This window comes from Zalophus californianus, chromosome 10 (genome assembly GCF_009762305.2).
Source record: "Zalophus californianus isolate mZalCal1 chromosome 10, mZalCal1.pri.v2, whole genome shotgun sequence".
Lineage (NCBI taxonomy): Eukaryota > Metazoa > Chordata > Mammalia > Carnivora > Otariidae > Zalophus > Zalophus californianus.
Genome location: NC_045604.1, coordinates 72,947,366 through 72,964,350, shown reverse-complemented (window position 1 = coordinate 72,964,350; position 16,985 = coordinate 72,947,366). Strand labels below are relative to the sequence as shown.

Here is a 16,985-nt window from a genome sequence, read left to right as displayed (position 1 = left end):
CATTCATACAGCAAATACTCACTGAGCATCTACTACTTGCCAGGAACTAGGTTCTGCTCCAGGAATAGGTAGCAGACCACTGAAAGGGAACTGCCCTTCTGAAGCTTATGTATATTCAAGATCTTAACACTGTAGTAGGCACTGAAGACACAAGATGAAGAAAAAAGCCAAAGCCAAGGAGCTTACAGTCCTGCACAAGAGTGTGGGAGGCAGTGTGCAAAGAGCTTTTAGTACACAAGGACATGCAGAGTCACATACAAAGAGTCACCTAATCAGGGTTTCTCAAACTCACATTATTGATGATGGGACTGGATTCCTCCTAGTGGAGGGGTTTTCCTATTGTTATGGGCTAATTCTGTCCTCTTCCCCCAATTCACGTATTGAGGCCCTAATCTCCAGTGCCTCAGAATGTGACAGTAATTGGAGGCACGATCTTTAAAGACAACCCTGCCAAAACACTGATCTTGGACTTCTAGCCTCTAGAACTGAGAGGATAAATGTGGTTCTTTGTTATGGCATCCCTGGCCAATTAAAATACCTGAATGTCAAAGGATGTTCAGTAGCATCCTGGCCAACTATTTGTAAGTAGCACACTCTACTCCCCCCTCTACCCCTGCCACACGCTGGCAACTAAAAATATCTCCAGACATTGCCGAATGTCCTGTAGAGGGCAAAATCATCCCCAGTCGAGAACCACTGACGATCCAACTGAAAAAGTTCCAGAAAGGTCTTTTAAGGCAGCTGCTGTTAAGCTGTAGAAATTAACCAGGCTAAGGAAAGGTTTGAATCTGCCCAGAATTACACCTACAGTCCTGATGTTATTTGAAACAGCTTCCCCTTTACTGCTCAAAAGTGCCTCATTTGGCTGCAAAATCATGTATTACCTTTGGTTCACAGGGAAGTCCTCGTGCATTTAGTAACTAGTGATGTAACTAGATTTTATGCATGTAGAGGGGTGGCAGGAGGTAATGATGCTGCTGATGATTAATGAGGGCTAGGAATAAACTGAAGGGCCTTTGAGCTATGCTAAGGAGTCCGGATTTTATCATGCAGGCAATAGGGAGACACTGCAAGTGTTAAACAGAGAATGGATGGGCTTTCCATGAGAAAGCGCTAACAACAACAACAACAAACTGGAGGCCTGGGAGACCACTTAAAATTAATCTGAACACAAAATACAACCAGGGGTGTTGAGGCTATCCAGGAAGCAGGCAAGATCATCAGACAGGAGAATGACTAGGGAACACAACCAACAGCACAATTCAGACACATGGTTGGTTCAACGTTTCCTCCTTCCTTCTCTCACTATAATGGAAGTCGTCCAACGCAGAACAGAACCATCAATGCTAAACACTTAGAGGCTTAATGCATATTAATTTAGTAACGCCTCCAGCAATTAAGAAAGCTGGTTTTGAACCAAGGCTCCACCATCTTTCTGCTTTGTCACATTATACAAGCTGTTTAACATCTAGGCTTAAATTTCTTTATCTATACAATGGAATAGCAACAGTGTCTATCACATGGAAATGATCCATGCCTGGTACATGTAAAGTGCTCAATAAACGTTAGTTTGTATTTTTATTACAATTACCCATTTAAGGACTTAGGAAAGACTAAGTGTGCCCTTCAGTTAAAACTATGTGGTGGAAAGAGCATAAGCTATTAAAGGTCAGCCCTGGGTTTGGGATAACTCTTCTCATCTAGCTTTATGACCTCAGTTTCCCGTTCTTTAAAATGAGAATGACGACACCCTTCTTGCAAGATTGTTATCATCAAGCGAAATGGGTCACAAAGTGCCAAGCACCGTAACAGGTGCTCACCGAAGAATAATTACCTCCACCCTTCCGGCCAGAAGGTGAAGGGAGAAGACGGGAACGGAATAGGGTAACGGAGCAGCGGCAGGCCGGAAAAAGGCTTCTAGAAATGTTGACAGAGAAGTGAAGGTTGTAGGCCTACGGAGCGTTTCACTACCGCCGCCAGGCTCCATGTAGCTCTCCCTTGTTCACGACTTCTGAGAAGCCATTTGGACCTCTCTGCCTCCTGCTTGCCAGTCTCTCCAAGCAAATCCTCTTACAGGTCAGAAGACACCCTCCAACCCCGCTACCCCCGCAGTCGGATCGAGTCACTCCCTTCCGGGCCTTATAGCCCCCACACTCGGGCTCTGGAACCTGCCCTCACCTTTGAAGCTGACACCGGGTCTCAATGTCAGCAGCGCCCCGGAGCCCCGAGCTCCCAAGGAAGGCGCGAAGGTAGTGACGTTCAGCTTGTAGCCCAGCGAAGCCCCCACCACGCCCCCCCTGGGCGGCCCGGCGCCTTTCCCCGCTGCAGCCGGCAGCCGGGGGTTCCCCACAGCCACCAGCAACCAGCGCGTGGAACACCGCGCCGCCATCTTGGCCCAGGGACACCGCGCCTGCGCCACCCGGCTCAAGGAGGCCTCGCGAGGACAGCGCGCGGCCGCAGCGACGGAGCTTCCGGAGGCGGGGCCTGGTGCGCGCCCGCGCACGAACACAGGCGTCACGCACACGCCGCGGCACTCAATGCACCTTTCTTGCCAACGCCGAAATGAGATTTGTTCTGAAGAGCGCAACTAGGTATAGTGGCCCTGAAGAACCTCGTCATTCTGTGCAGGGTGGCCAAGATTGTACCTTATCTGTGTAAAGACGTGTTTGAGGGTAGCCAGGTGTGACCGTTCTGAGGGTCCCGGCGAAGGGCGGGACTACAAATCCCGCCGTGCAATGCGGCCCTCAGTCGCGAGATCCCAACATGCAGTGCGCGTCTTCCTCCGCCTGACCCGAAACTGAATAGTTTGCGTGAGCGTTACTCACCTTGTGTCCGCGGCCTCTGCCCTACTTCGGAAGCCTGGCCTCAGGCTCGTCTTCTCTCCGGCTGATTCCTCACGGAGCGGACTTTAATCACTCGATTCTGTCCTAAGCGTGTTAGTCTCCTCCACATCTGTAATGAGCTTGACAGTCGCGGAGGGAAAGCCGAGCCCCGCACAAACCAATGTAATAAACGTTGTGAGCACCTACTATGTGTCACGCACGTTCTTATAGACTACTGGGGATACAGCGATGAATGACATGCTATCCCTGCTCTGGGGGAGCAAACAATGAATCGAGAGAGACGGGGTTCTTAGCAACTAACCTAACATGACCAGTGCTGTCGTCGTTATAGACAGTGTTAGAGGCGAGGAGTTTCTGAAACAAATTGGGGGTCTGGAGGGTCAGGGAAGGCATCTGAGAGGTAACATTCCAGTTGGACTTCGATGGCAAGTGCCTCAGAGGTGGAGGGGACAAGTATTCCAAGGAGCAGGAACTTTACATCTCTAAGACGTCTTAGAGATGTAAAAGTGCTCGCCCAGTATGTTTAAGCCCTAAACTTCGGGTGTGTGACTGGAGATGAGGCTAGACAGGTAAACATGGCCTAGTAAGACTTGCAAAGGAATTTCAACTTATACACACCCGCCTGTCACCCCAAACAATAAGAAGGGAATCCTAGAGTTCACTGATGGGTTTAAGATGATGTGTGCTCCTTGCCCCTTCTGCCCATTGTATCCAAATTTTTGTGGATGTGAATGTTAATCTAGGTAAGAGCCATAGCTTTCATTGATAAGATTCTCCACAGGCTCTGAGATTCAAAGAAGGTTTAAAAACCACTGCTCTAGGCGCCTGGGATTGAGCCCCAGGGCCCCTGCTCAACGAGGAGTCTGCTTCTCCCTCTCCCTTTCCCTCTCCCCCCCCCCCCCCCCCCCCCGCCCCGCTTGTGCTCTCTCTCTCTCTCTCTCAAATGAATAAATAAAACCTTAAAAAGAAATAAAAGGGCGCCTGGGTGGCTCAGTCGTTAAGTGTCTGCCTTCAGCTCAGGTCTTGATCCCAGGGTCCTGGGATCGAGTCCCACATCGGGCTCCCTGCTCCGCGGGAAGCCTGCTTCTCCCTCTCCCACTCCCCCTGCTTGTGTTCCCTCTCTCGCTGTGTCTCTATCAAATGAATAAATCTTTAAAAAAAAAAAAAGAAATAAAAAATAAAAACCACCGGTCTAATGAAAAAGGTACAAGTCTATTGTAAGGTGGAAGGAGTAGTTGAGAGTTTGTGCTAGGGAACCTAGAGAGAATGCATTTTAGAGAAACAAGGCAGAGGTTGTCATGACATGGGAAGTAAAGAAAAGAGTTTAATATGTTCAACGAATATTTAAATGTCTTCAGTATAGGGACGCCTGGGTGACTCAGTCCTTAAGCGTCTGCCTTCGGCTCAGGTCATGATCCCAGCATCCTCGGATCAAGCCCCACATCCAGCTCCCTGCTCGGCCGGAAGCCTGCTTCTCTTCTCCCTCTCCCACTCCCCCTGCTTGTGTTCCCTGCTCTCGCTGAGTCTCTCTGTCAAATAAATAAATAAAATCTTTAAAAAAATAAATGTCTTCAGTATAGTGGTTAGGAGTATGGGCCCTGGAGTTAGATAGTTTGGAACTGAATCCCAAACCTGTCACTTACCAGCTGTGTGTCCTGAGACAACTTCTTTTACCTCTCCGTGCCTCAGTTTCCTTTCTCTAAAATGGGGACATAATGGTAACTACCTCAAAGGATCATCTGAGGAATGAGTGAGATAATCCACATAAAGTCTTCATACAGTATTTGGCATGGAGTAAGTACTCAATATATGTTGGCCCTATGTGCCAGGCCCTGGGCTAAGCACTGGGAATACCAAGTACTTGCCCACAGGGAGCCCAAAACCTAGGGGGAAAGAGTGGGTGAGGGTGCTGGGTGAGAAGTACAACTTTCAGGAATAAACGCGGACAAGAGGCAAAGGGACTTTCATTTACCACCTCAGAGTGAGTTAGGAACTGGTGGAGGGCTCACTAATATGAAAACTTTGTCAGCTTTGTAACTTCCTCATATTTTTGGTAGTTCCGCCCCCCATCTATTTCCCCATAATGATTAACAGTAAAAAATAAATCACACTAAAAGGGGGAGTGTGTTTTTATTTTAGGGGATAGCAGGAAGGCTGATTGCCTGGGAGCCTGCATTCCCCCTCAGGAAGTAGAGAACCTCCAGGAAATGGAGTGGGTGCCGGTGACTACTGAAGGAGAGAAAGATGGGTTCGGGAAGCCACCAGAAAGATGCCCTGATGAGATCAGCCTAGGTATGTATGAGGTCCCTTTCCCTGCTAGTCACTACAGAGAAGCAGGAGATGATACAATTAGTAAACATGGGTAAGTTACAAAGCTCTGGAAATCTTCACAGCAGAGGTCCTTGATCCATAGTACCTGAATTACCTTGATTGGATAGATAATTGGGGGGACAATGAATAAGCTTCTTCTTTTTTTAAGATTTTATTTATTTATTTGACAGAAAGAGAGAGTCTCTCTCTCTTTTTCTGAGAGTACAAGTAGGCAGAGTCAGGCAGAGGGAGAGGGAAAAGCAGGCTCTCCGCTCAGCAGGAAGCCCGATGTGGGGCTTGATCCCAGGACCCTGGGATCATGACCTGAGCCAAAGGCAGATGCTTAACTGACTGAGCCACACAGGCACCCCTGAATAAGCTTCTTTCTGCCGCCCTAACGCCAAGCTGAAAAACCCAGGGAAGGAGCTGGTTTGGGGAGAAAGATGATGAGTCACTGTTGTTTGGACTCATCATGCTTGAGATGTCTGTGGGACCAATTTCAGACTTGGTGGCTACAGAGAGATCTGAAAAATTCAGCTGTGTTAAGAACATTTTCTTTCCAATTTACAAAGAGCTTTGTCATATTTTCTATTTTGATCACAATCCTGTGAGGTAAAGCAAAGGCTATTCCTGTACTTAGAAATGGACTCCCTCCCCCACCACATCCCCTACACACAACAAAATCAGCTCTGAAAGATACAAAACTCGTCCAAAGTCACAGAGCTAGTGTGTGGGTGAGCCAAGATCCATACCCAGGCCCCCTAACAAAACCCAGAGCTCTTTCCTTTAAACCATGCACGTTCCTATCTTTTTTTTTTTTTTTTTTTTTTTTTTAAAGATTTTATTTATTTATTTGAGAGAGAGAGAATGAGAGATAGAGAGCATGAGAGGGAAGAGGGTCAGAGGGAGAAGCAGACTCCCTGCTGAGCAGGGAGCCCGATGTGGGACTCGATCCCGGGACTCCAGGATCATGACCTGAGCCGAAGGCAGTCGCTTAACCAACTGAGCCACCCAGGCGTCCTGCACGTTCCTATCTTGTGATCAATAGTTCCTAGTCAGGGCCCCTGGGTGGCTCAGTTGGTTAAGCAACTGCCTTCGGCTCAGGTCATGATCCTGGAGTCCCTGGATCGAGTCCCACGTTGGGCTCCCTGCTCAGCAGGGAGTCTGCTTCTCCCTCTGACCCTCTTCCCTCTCGTGCTATCTCTCATTCTCTCTCTCTCTCTCTCAAATAAATAAATAAAATCTTTAAAAAAAAAATAGTTCCTAGTCAGATAGCCCTTACTAGTTTAGAGTACTTTCTCACGCTGAATTTCCTCTGCTTCTCACAACAAAAGGGAGGCATGGGCAAGTATTTATTACCACCCCACCTACAGAATGTTTCCCTGCCTTCCAAGGACTGCAACTGTGACAGGACACAAAATGACCCATCCCAGGCTTGTTGCCAAGAACTAGGAGGAGCACACGGGCCACATCTACCCACATTCCCCCAGGCAGAATGTGTCATGTGTCCATCACCCACTGTCCCCCCTTCCCCAGTCTAAAGCCAAAAACTTTAGCTTTAAGGAGAAGCAAATGTTACTTGCAAAAGGCATACAAGGCTCACAAGCATCTCCCCCTCTGCACTTGTCACTTCACTGTTCCACAGGGCCCTTTCCCTCTCTCCTGAGGCAGTGAGATCAGTGAGTGCTAGTAGGGAGTTTTTGTTTTGTTTTGTTTTTAAGTTGATTTATTTATTTAAGCAGTCTCTACACCCAATGTGGGGCTCGAACTCCTGACCCCAAGATCAAGAGTCACATGCTCTTCAGACAGACAGCCAGGCGCCCCTAATAGGGAATTTTATTTTATTTTATTTTATTTTTTAAAGATTTATTTATTTATTTTGAGAGAGTGAGAATGAGAGAGAGAGTACATGAGAGCGGGGAGGGTTAGAGGAAGAAGCAGGCCCCTCGCCGAGCAGGGAGCCCGATGTGGGACTCGATCCCGGGACTCCAGGATCATGACCTTAGCCGAAGGCAGTTGCTTAACCAACTGAGCCACCCAGGCGCCCCCTAATAGGGAATTTTAAGTATGGTCTAGTCTGTGATTTCCTGCAGACACTGACCATCCAAGCCCACAGTGGGACTAGCTGAGTCCATGGCTATCCAATGGGATGGCTGTTCCCCTCCCCAAGTGAGTGAGGATCCCTTCTAGGGAAGACAGAGAGGCCTGAGCCAATCTCTGCAGAGGCAATAAAAGACAGCTGTTTCTCTAGTTGTAGCATTTCCTTTCCTCCCCAAGTGACTATAGGACAATTCCAAGGGGGTGTGGGATGTGTGACCCAGATGTTCCCCAGCATGAATGACATCTGCCGTGGAGCAGTTCCCTACAGAACAAGGAGACAAACTCTCCTCGCCTTGATCCCCTGTGTGTTCCCCAGTGGGACCTCTGTGCTAATGATTTCCTAAATGTCCCTTTAAATAAACCACAGGTGTCTGACTCACAGCTAAATATTCTTCTGCCCAAAAGAGGCTTAAGCTTAAGTGATGTTTCACAAACCTAAAAAAATGAAAGGAATTCTTTTTTTTTAAATTTATTTATTTATTTGCCAGAGAGAGACAGCAAGAGAGAGAACACAAGAAGAGGGAGTGGGAAAGGGAGAAGGAACTCAGGTCATGATCCTGGGGTCCTGGGATTGAGTCCTGCATTGGGCTCCCTGCTTAGTGGGGAGTCTGCTTCTCCCTCTACTCCCCACCCCTGCTCGTGATCTCTCTGTCTCTCTCAGTCTCTCTCTCTCAAATAAATAAAATCTTTTTAAAAAATCAAAACAAATCACTAGGTGTAGTAAAACTTCAGAGCCCTAGGAACATGTGGGTACGCCTCCATTTGAGAAACAACAAAATCATAACACAAGGTGCTCTGTCATGGTGGGATGGGATATGGCGCGTTTTTCCCAATTTTTGAAATGTATTTTGTTGCGTAATTGTTTTCTGTGCTGAGAACTACAAGTGCTTTTCTGCATCAGCTCCTGAAATGAACAAGGCAGGGCTTAAGGTATGAAATTTTTTTTAATGGGCATCTTTTAAAAAAAATAGTTTATTTATTTGACAGAAAGAGAGAGAGCACAAGCAGGGAGAGCTGCAGGCAGAGGGAGAGGAAGAAGCAGCCTCCCTGCTGAGCAAGGAACCCAATGCAGGGCTTGATCCCAGGACCCTGGGATCATGACCTGAGCCCAAGGCAGCTGCTTCACCGACTGAGACCCCAGGCGTCCTCAACATGCATCTTAAACAGTCATTTCAGGGGCAGATTACTAGATCTAAGAAATTTGTTGTTGTTACTGAATCCATCCATCCCTCTCCTTTTTTTTTTTTTTTTTTTTGTGACAGAGAGACAGCCAGAGAGGGAACACAAGCGGGGGGAGTGGGAGAGGGTGAAGCAGGCTTCCTGCCAAGCAGGGAGCTCAATGCGGGGCTCCATCCCAGGACCCTGAGATTATGACCTTAGCTGAAGGCAGACACTTAACCGACAGAGCCACCCAAGCGCCCCCATCCATCCCTCTCTTGCAAAAATTCTGACTTGTGGAGACCACTAACTTCACAGAAGATTAAGGTAACATCAAGATGGAAACTTCTTTTCTTTGGCATCACAGTTTAAAATAAGGATGCAGCCTGAGGTTCTTTTAACGTTTTTGTGCCTTTTTTTTTTCCTTCCCAATTTTTTCCTTGCTGCCCTCTTCTCTCCACTAATATCCTTTCAGGTACATAAAGTGTTTTGTTTTCTAGAAGGAGGACTTCACTACAATGGATTCCTAAATTCCTGTTTGCTGGTAATTATTCTTGGAAACGGCACCTGTGAAATGTAAATCATCCTGGCCCCAAGTTAACCAGACATCCTTGTTTTGCTGGAATTTGATCCACCTTTTGATAAACTGTCCTTTAGGGTAGAGAGAGGTCTTCCAGTGTCCTGTAGAAACAGCCAAGTGGAGTCACTAGGAGTATAAAGAAACAAAGCTGGTAATTTATAGGTTCCTGGGACTACAAGGCATCTTGCAGCCTGTCAGTTCAACCTCACAATTCACAATTTATTCTGCTCAAGTGTGCAGCAGCCTTCGAGCGCTAAGCTCTCTACCAGAATCACTCTCTCCATCTAGAATGGATCTGGGAATGCATGAGATGGCAAGTCTCTAGGCCTTGATGTTCTTCTATCTCTTCCTTCTCCTTGCTGTGGAGCTTGGGTTGGTGGCTGTGGGAATGGGAAAGCTGACTGACATTCTTCTACTCTGTTTCCATCAACCTTCAGTTTATGGAAATACAATCACATGACTCAACATAGCCAGAGGCATGGCATGGTTCATTTCTCTCCTGGGAGAGAAGGTCAGAGGTCAGAAGCCTAGGTGCCAGGGCCAGGCAGGTAAAGGATGGGTGGAGGAGTGGCATATAGGTTGAGGGATCAGTAGGAGTGTGGTGAATGGGAAAACATGCATGATGGTGGCAGGTGGTACTCAGTGGGCCCATGTGGAGATGTGGACCTAGCCTTGCCAAATCTTTCCATTTTTCCAGAGAGGCTGAAATCCAAACTTTTAGGAAATTTACCAATTTTTAAAACATCATGTGAACCAACTAAAATATATCTGTGAATCAGATTTGGCCCACAACATGTTCATTTGTTACCTCTGGGGGTTAAAGACTTTTCTGACTTGCCCATTTAGGCCCATCTGACATAATGATAAATTAAAACAAAGCGAAACAAAAACAAACTCAGGAATAACAATGACATGACATCAAGCAAATTGGGAAGGTTTACATGAACCTTTGCTGTAGATGTATAGTTAATTTATATTTAAAAAAAAATTAGGGGCATCTGGATGGCTCAGCTGGTTAAGCATCCAACTTTGGCTCAGGTCATTATCTCAGGGTCCTGGGATGGAGTCCTGCATCGGGCTCCCTGCTTCACGGGAAGCCTGCTTCTCCTTCCCCCACTCCCCCTGCTTGTGTTCCTGCTCTCTCTCTCTCTCTCTCTCTGTCAAATAAATAAATAAAATCTTTAAAAAAAAAGATTCATCCATGTTGTATCAGGGGTCAGAACTTCCTTCCTTTTTGAAACTGAATAAAATCCCATTGTATGTATAGACCACATTTTGCTTATCCATTCATCTGTCGATGGACAATGGATTGCTTCCATGTTTTAGCTTGTGAATAAGGCTGCTTTGAACACAGTTGTACAAGTATGTCTTCCTGACCCTGCTTTCAATTATTTGGGGTATATACCCTGAAGTGGAATTGTTGGATCATATGATAATTCTATTTTTAATTTTTTGAGGAACTACCGTACTGTTTTCCACAGCTGCTGCATCATTTTACATTCTCATCAACAGTGCACAAAGGTTCCAATTACTCTACATCTTCACCAACACCTGTTATTTTCTGGGGGTTTTGTTTGTTGGTAGTAACCATCCTGTTGGGTGTGAAGTGGTATCATAATACTTTTAATCTCTCTAATGGCTAGTGATATTGAGCATCTTTTCATACCCTTAATGACCATTGGTATATCTTCTTTGGAGCAATGTCTATCCAAGACTTTTGCCAATTAAAAAAATATATTTTATTTATGTACTGGGGGGGCACGAGCAGGGGAAGGGGCAGAGGGAGAAGGAGAAGCAGACTCCCTGCTGAGTGTGGAGCCAGACACAGGGCTCAATGCAGGGCTTGATTCCTGGACGCTGAGATCATGACCCGAGCTGAAGTCAGACACCTAACCAACTGAGCCACCGAGGCACCCCAGAAATTTGCTAATTTTTAATTTAAGTGGTTTGTTTTTGTTGTTGTTAACTTTTAGGAATTCTCTATTATATTCTCCATATGAGTCCCTTATAAGTCATACATATGAATTGTAAATATTTTCTCCTATTCTGTGGACTGCCTTTTTATTCTGTTGATGATGTCTTTTGAGGAACAGACTTTTAAATTCTTCATGGTTTATTTCTCTTTTGCCTGGATCTTTTGGTGTCATATAAAAAAAATCATTGCCAAATCCAGTGTTGTGAAGCTTTTGCTCTATGTTTTCCCTCTAAGATTTTTATAGTTTTAGATCTATAGTTGATTTACATGTGAATTGCAATGCATAATGTCTGAATGTCCCCTTCCTGGGAGGTTATAAGTCAAATATTGTTGATGCAAGAAGAGATGACTGCATACCATAAACAATCTATAGTAACGGATGGTATTAAACTATTAATAATTGTAATTCTAAAAGCAATATCTGGTATGGAGGAACCTCAAAAAAATATAAGTACTCTATCATCCAGTAATCCCACTTCTGGGTATATATCCAAAAGAATTGAAAGCAGGGCCTTAAAGAGAGATTTGCACATCCACGTTCATAGCAGCATTATTCACTACAACCAAAAGGTGAGAGAACCCAAATGGCTATTGATGGACAAACAAAATGTGGTATATCAATGGTATATATTATGTGGTGCATATAGTGGTATAATAGACTTAACAAGGATGGAAATCCTAAAAAAATGATAATATAAAAAGGTGCCACCTGGCTGGCTCAGTCAGTAGAGCGTCCGAATCTTGATCTCCTGGTTGTGAGTTCAAGTCCCACATTGGGCATAGAGCTTACTTTGGGGAAAAAAAAAAAGGAAGGAAATACTGTCACATGCTACAAATGGAAGAACCTAAGGACATTATGCTAAATAAAATAAAGGAAAATCACATACGACTCCACTTACATGAGATAACAAAAGTAGTCAGACTACGCGCTCCTGACTGCCTCAGAGGAGCATTCGACTCTTGATCTCGGGGTTGTGAGTTTGAGCCCCATGTTGAGTGCAGAGAGTATTTAAAAATGAAATCCTAAAAAGTAAGTGAATAAATAAAGTAGTCAAACTAATAGAAAGTAGAATGGTGGTTATCAGGGGCTGGTGGGAAGGAGAAATGAAGAGCTGTTGTTTGATGAGTATAGAGTCTCAGTATTGCATGAAAAGGTTCTGGATACCTGTTGCCCAACACTGTGAATGTCCCTAACACTACTGGACTGGACACTTAAAAATGGTAAATCTTATATTTTTTTACCACAATTTTTTTGGGAAAAAGAAGCAATATTGGCAGTAATCGAACACCACGACCAACATGAGACAACACTGCAGATTCTGCTGGAATTCCAGAGTCTGAAGAGTAGGCTCCCTGGAAAAGCTGTATCCAGGGGTTGCTGGACTGCTTAGAATTCCAAATCCCAGGCCTCAGTCAACTCCACTGACATCCTACTTTTATTTATTTTTATTTTTTTAAAGATTTTATTTATTTATTTATTTGAGAGAGAGAGAGAGAATGAGAGATAGAGAGCACGAGAGGGAAGAGGGTCAGAGGGAGAAGCAGACTCCCCGCTGAGAGGGAGCCCGATGTGGGACCCGATGTGGGACCCGATCCTGGGGACTCGAGGATCACGACCCGAGCGGAAGGCAGTCGCTTAACCAACTGAGCCACCCAGGCGCCCGACATCCTACTTTTAATTTACGGATATCAAAGTCTCTCTTAACTCACCTGGTAGGATCCAGGTGGGAAGTAGTCTTTTAGACCTCACAGTTTACTTGTAAAAACTGAAAAAAAGAACTTGCATCTGGGCGGCCCTTGGTGCCCTCCACCACTACAAACCTTCAGAATCGCCCTGCAGGCGGGTACCTCAGGACAGGCTGTCCTCTGCCACAGACTTCGGAAATTTTTGCAGCAGTCATTCACATTCCTCAGATCAAAGTCCCTTTTCCAGACACGCCTGAGCAGGTGTCCTGCCTGTTCTCAAGCAGAAAGCCTATTCTGGAGTTCCTCTCCAAGGCAAAGAGAAATGGTTGCGGAATGAAGCTGTTCTCTTTTCTTCCTGAGTTGTTTGGGGGCTAAGCAAGTCATTGGTGGGGCTCTGAAAGGTATTCTCCATTTCTCTCACTTTTCTCCCTTTCCGGTTACCTCTAAATCATACTTGCAGGTGTCGTTCCTGCCCCACGGCGCCCAAGGCCGGCAGCCAAGACATGCCCTAATGCGGGGATGCTGAAGGCCGCATCCCTGCCCTCGAGCCCACCTGGCTTAAGCAGGAGGGGTGCGACGCGGAGGCGCTGGAGTAAGCCCCGCGACAGGGATATGCGTCAGACCTGAGCGCCCCTTCCTTCCCCCGCTGCCACCCGCTATCCGTGTGACCGCGGCTAGCGGCTCCTCTGTCCTGAGCGCGGTCCCTGTCTCCGAAATGGAGCTAGTCCACTTCCGCCCCCTCTCCGCCCCGGGTAGGCCGCGCCCGGCGAGCTGGAGAGCCTCCCCGGGAAAAATTGCTGACTATAAAACCGGGACTGTGCCCCCAGCCCTGGCGCGCGCCCCTCGGGGTCGGGGGCGGACAGCGCGCCACACGTGACCTCCCCGCCCGCGCTGCCAGCCCGCCGGCATCGGGGCGTGGCCTCGCTGGGCGGCCTCGCAGCGATTGGTCGGGGGGCGGGGCCGGCGGCGCTCGCGCCGGGGGACAGATGCCCGGGGCGGGGCCCAGTGGGCCGGAGCGGGCTGCGATTGGCCGGGGGTGTGTCGGGGCGTGGCCACAAGCAGTCGCGAGCGGGTGGGGCCGGAGGCGGCGGGAGTCGCGGCTGCTGTCCGTGCACCTGAGAGCCGACGCCCGGGTCTTCGAAGCTACGCCCGCAGCAGTCCCCGTCGCCATGAGCCGCTTCAAGGTGTCCAAGTTCCGACACACGGAGGCCCGGCCGTCCCGCCGCCAGGTGGGCCCTGCCCGCGGGTCCCCGCGCCCCCGCCCCTCCCCCTCCGCTGGACCCCACGCGGGGACCCCTCGAGCCCGCCTGCCCCGGGGCGCGCCCTTCAGGCCCGGGCCCGGTGTCCCGGCTGCCCCGTCGCACCCGGAGGACAGAATCTGGCGCTCCCTTGCCGGGTCTCTCTCTGGCCGCTCCGTGAGCGCCGCGGTCCGCGGGCTCGCCCGCCTCGCCCCGGGACCCCCGAAACGGTGCAGCCCGCCCGGCCGGGCCGAGGCTTGAGGCCTGCAAGGCTGCCTGCCTTCTCGGCTTCCGGTCGGCCTTGCCGGAGACCGCGGCTCGGGCTCTGCTGGCACCAGCTCCTCCCTGCCGCCCCGATCGGCCCTGCCCGGGGCTGGAGTGTGGGAGAGATGCCTCTCTCTCTGCTGGCCTTGGCGAGTCCGGGTGTGTCAGCTGAAGAGCGGGAGCCCCTCAGACAGAGGCGCGCCCCTCCCTCGGGTTTCCGCCGGCGTTTCCTTCTCTCGCGGCTGGCGCAAGAGCAGCTCTTCTCTTACTGGGGTGATGCTCCCAGGGGCTGGGTGGGGTATGGGGAGGCCCGAGGAGGTGGAGCCCAGAGGAAGAGCTGAACCAGGTGTTGGGGGGCGCCTCGGAACCCCGAAAGGGCAGCCGGCTTGATGAGGGGTGTGCTTCAGAGATGATGCCAGTCCTGGTCTGTTGCTCCCCATATTATTTGGAAGGCAGGCTTAGGAACTGACTTCTAGTAGCCCCATCAAGAGCAAACGCATAGCAGGATAGCCTGGGGCAGCAGCCCAATTTTCATCCTCTGGACAATATTTCCTCTCTACTTCCGTGTGCTCCTGGAACCACAACTATGAACACCACAGCACTTTCCTTCCTCTGTACTGCTTACAGTCTTGTGAGGGAGACATACAGCAAGCAGACAGGCCTGCAAGGGCACTGCAAGTTTTAGTGAGTGCCCTGAAGAACACACAGGAAAGGCTGGAATGGAGATGGAGTGGAATGGCCACATGCAGGTTAATCTCCATAGAGTCGTCAGGGAGGGCTGCAGGGAGGAGGTGACATTTAAGCTGAGGTCAGGAAGGTGAGAAGCAGCCAGCTACAAGAAGAGTGGGGTGGGAAAGAGCCTGGTGGAGAAATGAAAAGTGGGCCAGAGTGGATGGAGGGCAGTGATGGGGAAGCAAGGTGTCAGATGAGTCCAGAGCGGTCCTGCAGAGCCCAAGGGCCACTGCACTACAAGGCTGAAAGCAAAGCAAGGGGTGGAGAGGTGCTCAGACTTGCATTAATACTGTCTTTCTGAGTGCAGTAAGCATTCCTTGAATGGGTCTGGAGTATACTCGATGGGCCTTGGGTCTTGTCCCAGGTGGGCTTTAGTCCAACAAGGTAAACAGACAGGCATGGGACCAGGGATTACAGAGAGAGCTTTAAAAACAGTTTAGATTAGGGAGATGGGAGGACAGGTGATATGTTCTCCTTTTCAAAGATATTTCCTGTCACTCTATTTGTACAGTAAACATGAAATAATGCAAGATGATAACACAGGTGAAAATTGAAATAGAAACTTGCATGGAGGAGGCGGTTTCCGGTGCACTGTGGGTGGGTAGGTTGGGAAACAAGGGTGTTCAATTTTTAGGCGGCAGGGCTGAGTGTGACACAGTGCTTTGATAACAACAGAGAAAACGTTTGGACCTTGCTGATCTTAGTTTCAGAAAGAATGCTCCTTTGCCCCTCCGTATGTGGGGGTGTTAACATTATTGCCTTTTCTCAGGGGTGCATTGTTCATCTTTCTGTGAGACTTTGTGGAGGAGAGGCCTTGATTCTTCCCCTATCTGAGCTTGAGTGTTTTTCTCCTGGGGCTTGCAAGGAGACCCCTGTACTTGGTAGAGGCCTTCAGCAGTGCCTTGGAGGAAGTTGAGTCTGTCTTCTGTTTTAGGTACTCACTTCTGCTTTTTCTGCTTCTCTCTCTCCCTTTTAAAAGAAACAACCCCCTGGCCTCTTGACTTCATTTATCCTGGCTTCCCTTCTGACAGTCTTCTCCCCCTTATTAGAGAACCGATTTAATAGACCAAATTACCCCCCTATGGTTTAGGTTATCATTTCTGAATGCACTGAAGGGAGTGCATGAGTGGGGACAGGGTTAGATCCAAAGGAATGCATTTCTAATGGAGCAGCCCCTGCTTTAGTTATGAGCAGAGACCTGGCCATCACAATTCTTATTCTTTATTTTCAGGCCTGGATCAGTGACATTCGAGCAGGAACCACACCCTCATGTGGGAACCATATCAAATCCAGCTGCCACTTGATTGCATTTAACTCTGACCGTCCAGGTAGGGAGGTGGACATGGATGTGGATGGAGATTCAGACACTGTCACCCTAATTAGGATGGGGCGGAAGGACAGGCTCATTTCAGGCTGGAGGCTTGGGGGCTCCTCGTGGGGCTCAGAGGTCAGCACCATGCAGGGCCTTACACCCCTAAAAACTGGTTAATGTGCAGTGATCAGATTGGTTTTGATTAGGGCATGTGTGTATACTTTGTATAAACCACACTGGCTGTGGGTTGTTGTGTTTTTTTTTAAGATTTTATTTATTTATTTGAGAGAGAGAGAGAGACAGTGCAAGTGGGAGAGGCAGAGAGAGAGGGAGGGAGAGAGAGAGAGAATGTGAAGCAGACTACACTGAGCGTGGAGTCCGATGTGGGGCTTGATCCCAGGACCCTGAGATCATGACCTGAGCCAAAACCAAGAGTCAGATGCTTGACTGACTGGGCTACCCAGGCGCCCCTGGCTATGGTTTTTAAGAGATTGGCCAGGAGGACAAGGAGAGGACTGTCCTGTTTGTTTTTAGCTGTCCCCATGTGCTACCCACTCCTCATCTGGAGGTCTGGGATTGGCTGGGGTCAATAGGAATACCAAGATTTGAAAAGTTCCCATGTTAGTTGGGACTTTTTTGGTTGCTAGTGATAACTCAGACCTCAAACTGACTTAAACAAAACTTGATTACTTCCTTGGCTGGTGTAAGTAAGATGTCCAGAGGTTTTAGGCAGAGCTGTATCCAGAGGATCACACATGCCATTGGCCCTGACCTGTGTCCTGTCCTT

At 48.4% G+C, this 16,985-nt stretch overlaps 2 protein-coding genes across 4 annotated transcripts in view; one reads left to right on the top strand and one right to left on the bottom strand.

The window, feature by feature from the left end:
- The window catches only part of DNAJA3 (DnaJ heat shock protein family (Hsp40) member A3), a 31,177-nt gene extending 28,159 nt beyond the window's left edge, over positions 1-3,018 (bottom strand). Inside the window, exon 1 of one of the 3 annotated variants that reach the window (XM_027612520.2) lies at positions 2,179-3,018. In XM_027612520.2, coding sequence (XP_027468321.1) covers positions 2,179-2,389 — 211 coding nt within the window. In that variant the 5' untranslated portion in view covers positions 2,390-3,018. The remainder of the gene's footprint in view (positions 1-2,178) is intronic. The other 2 variants (XM_027612518.2, XM_027612519.2) reach the window with 2 other exon arrangements.
- Positions 3,019-13,726: 10,708 nt separating this feature from the next.
- The window catches only part of CORO7 (coronin 7), a 57,257-nt gene continuing 53,998 nt past the window's right edge, over positions 13,727-16,985 (top strand). The window contains exons 1-2 of the mRNA XM_027610058.2: positions 13,727-13,881; positions 16,118-16,214. Coding sequence (XP_027465859.1) covers positions 13,822-13,881; positions 16,118-16,214 — 157 coding nt within the window. The 5' untranslated portion in view covers positions 13,727-13,821. The remainder of the gene's footprint in view (positions 13,882-16,117; positions 16,215-16,985) is intronic.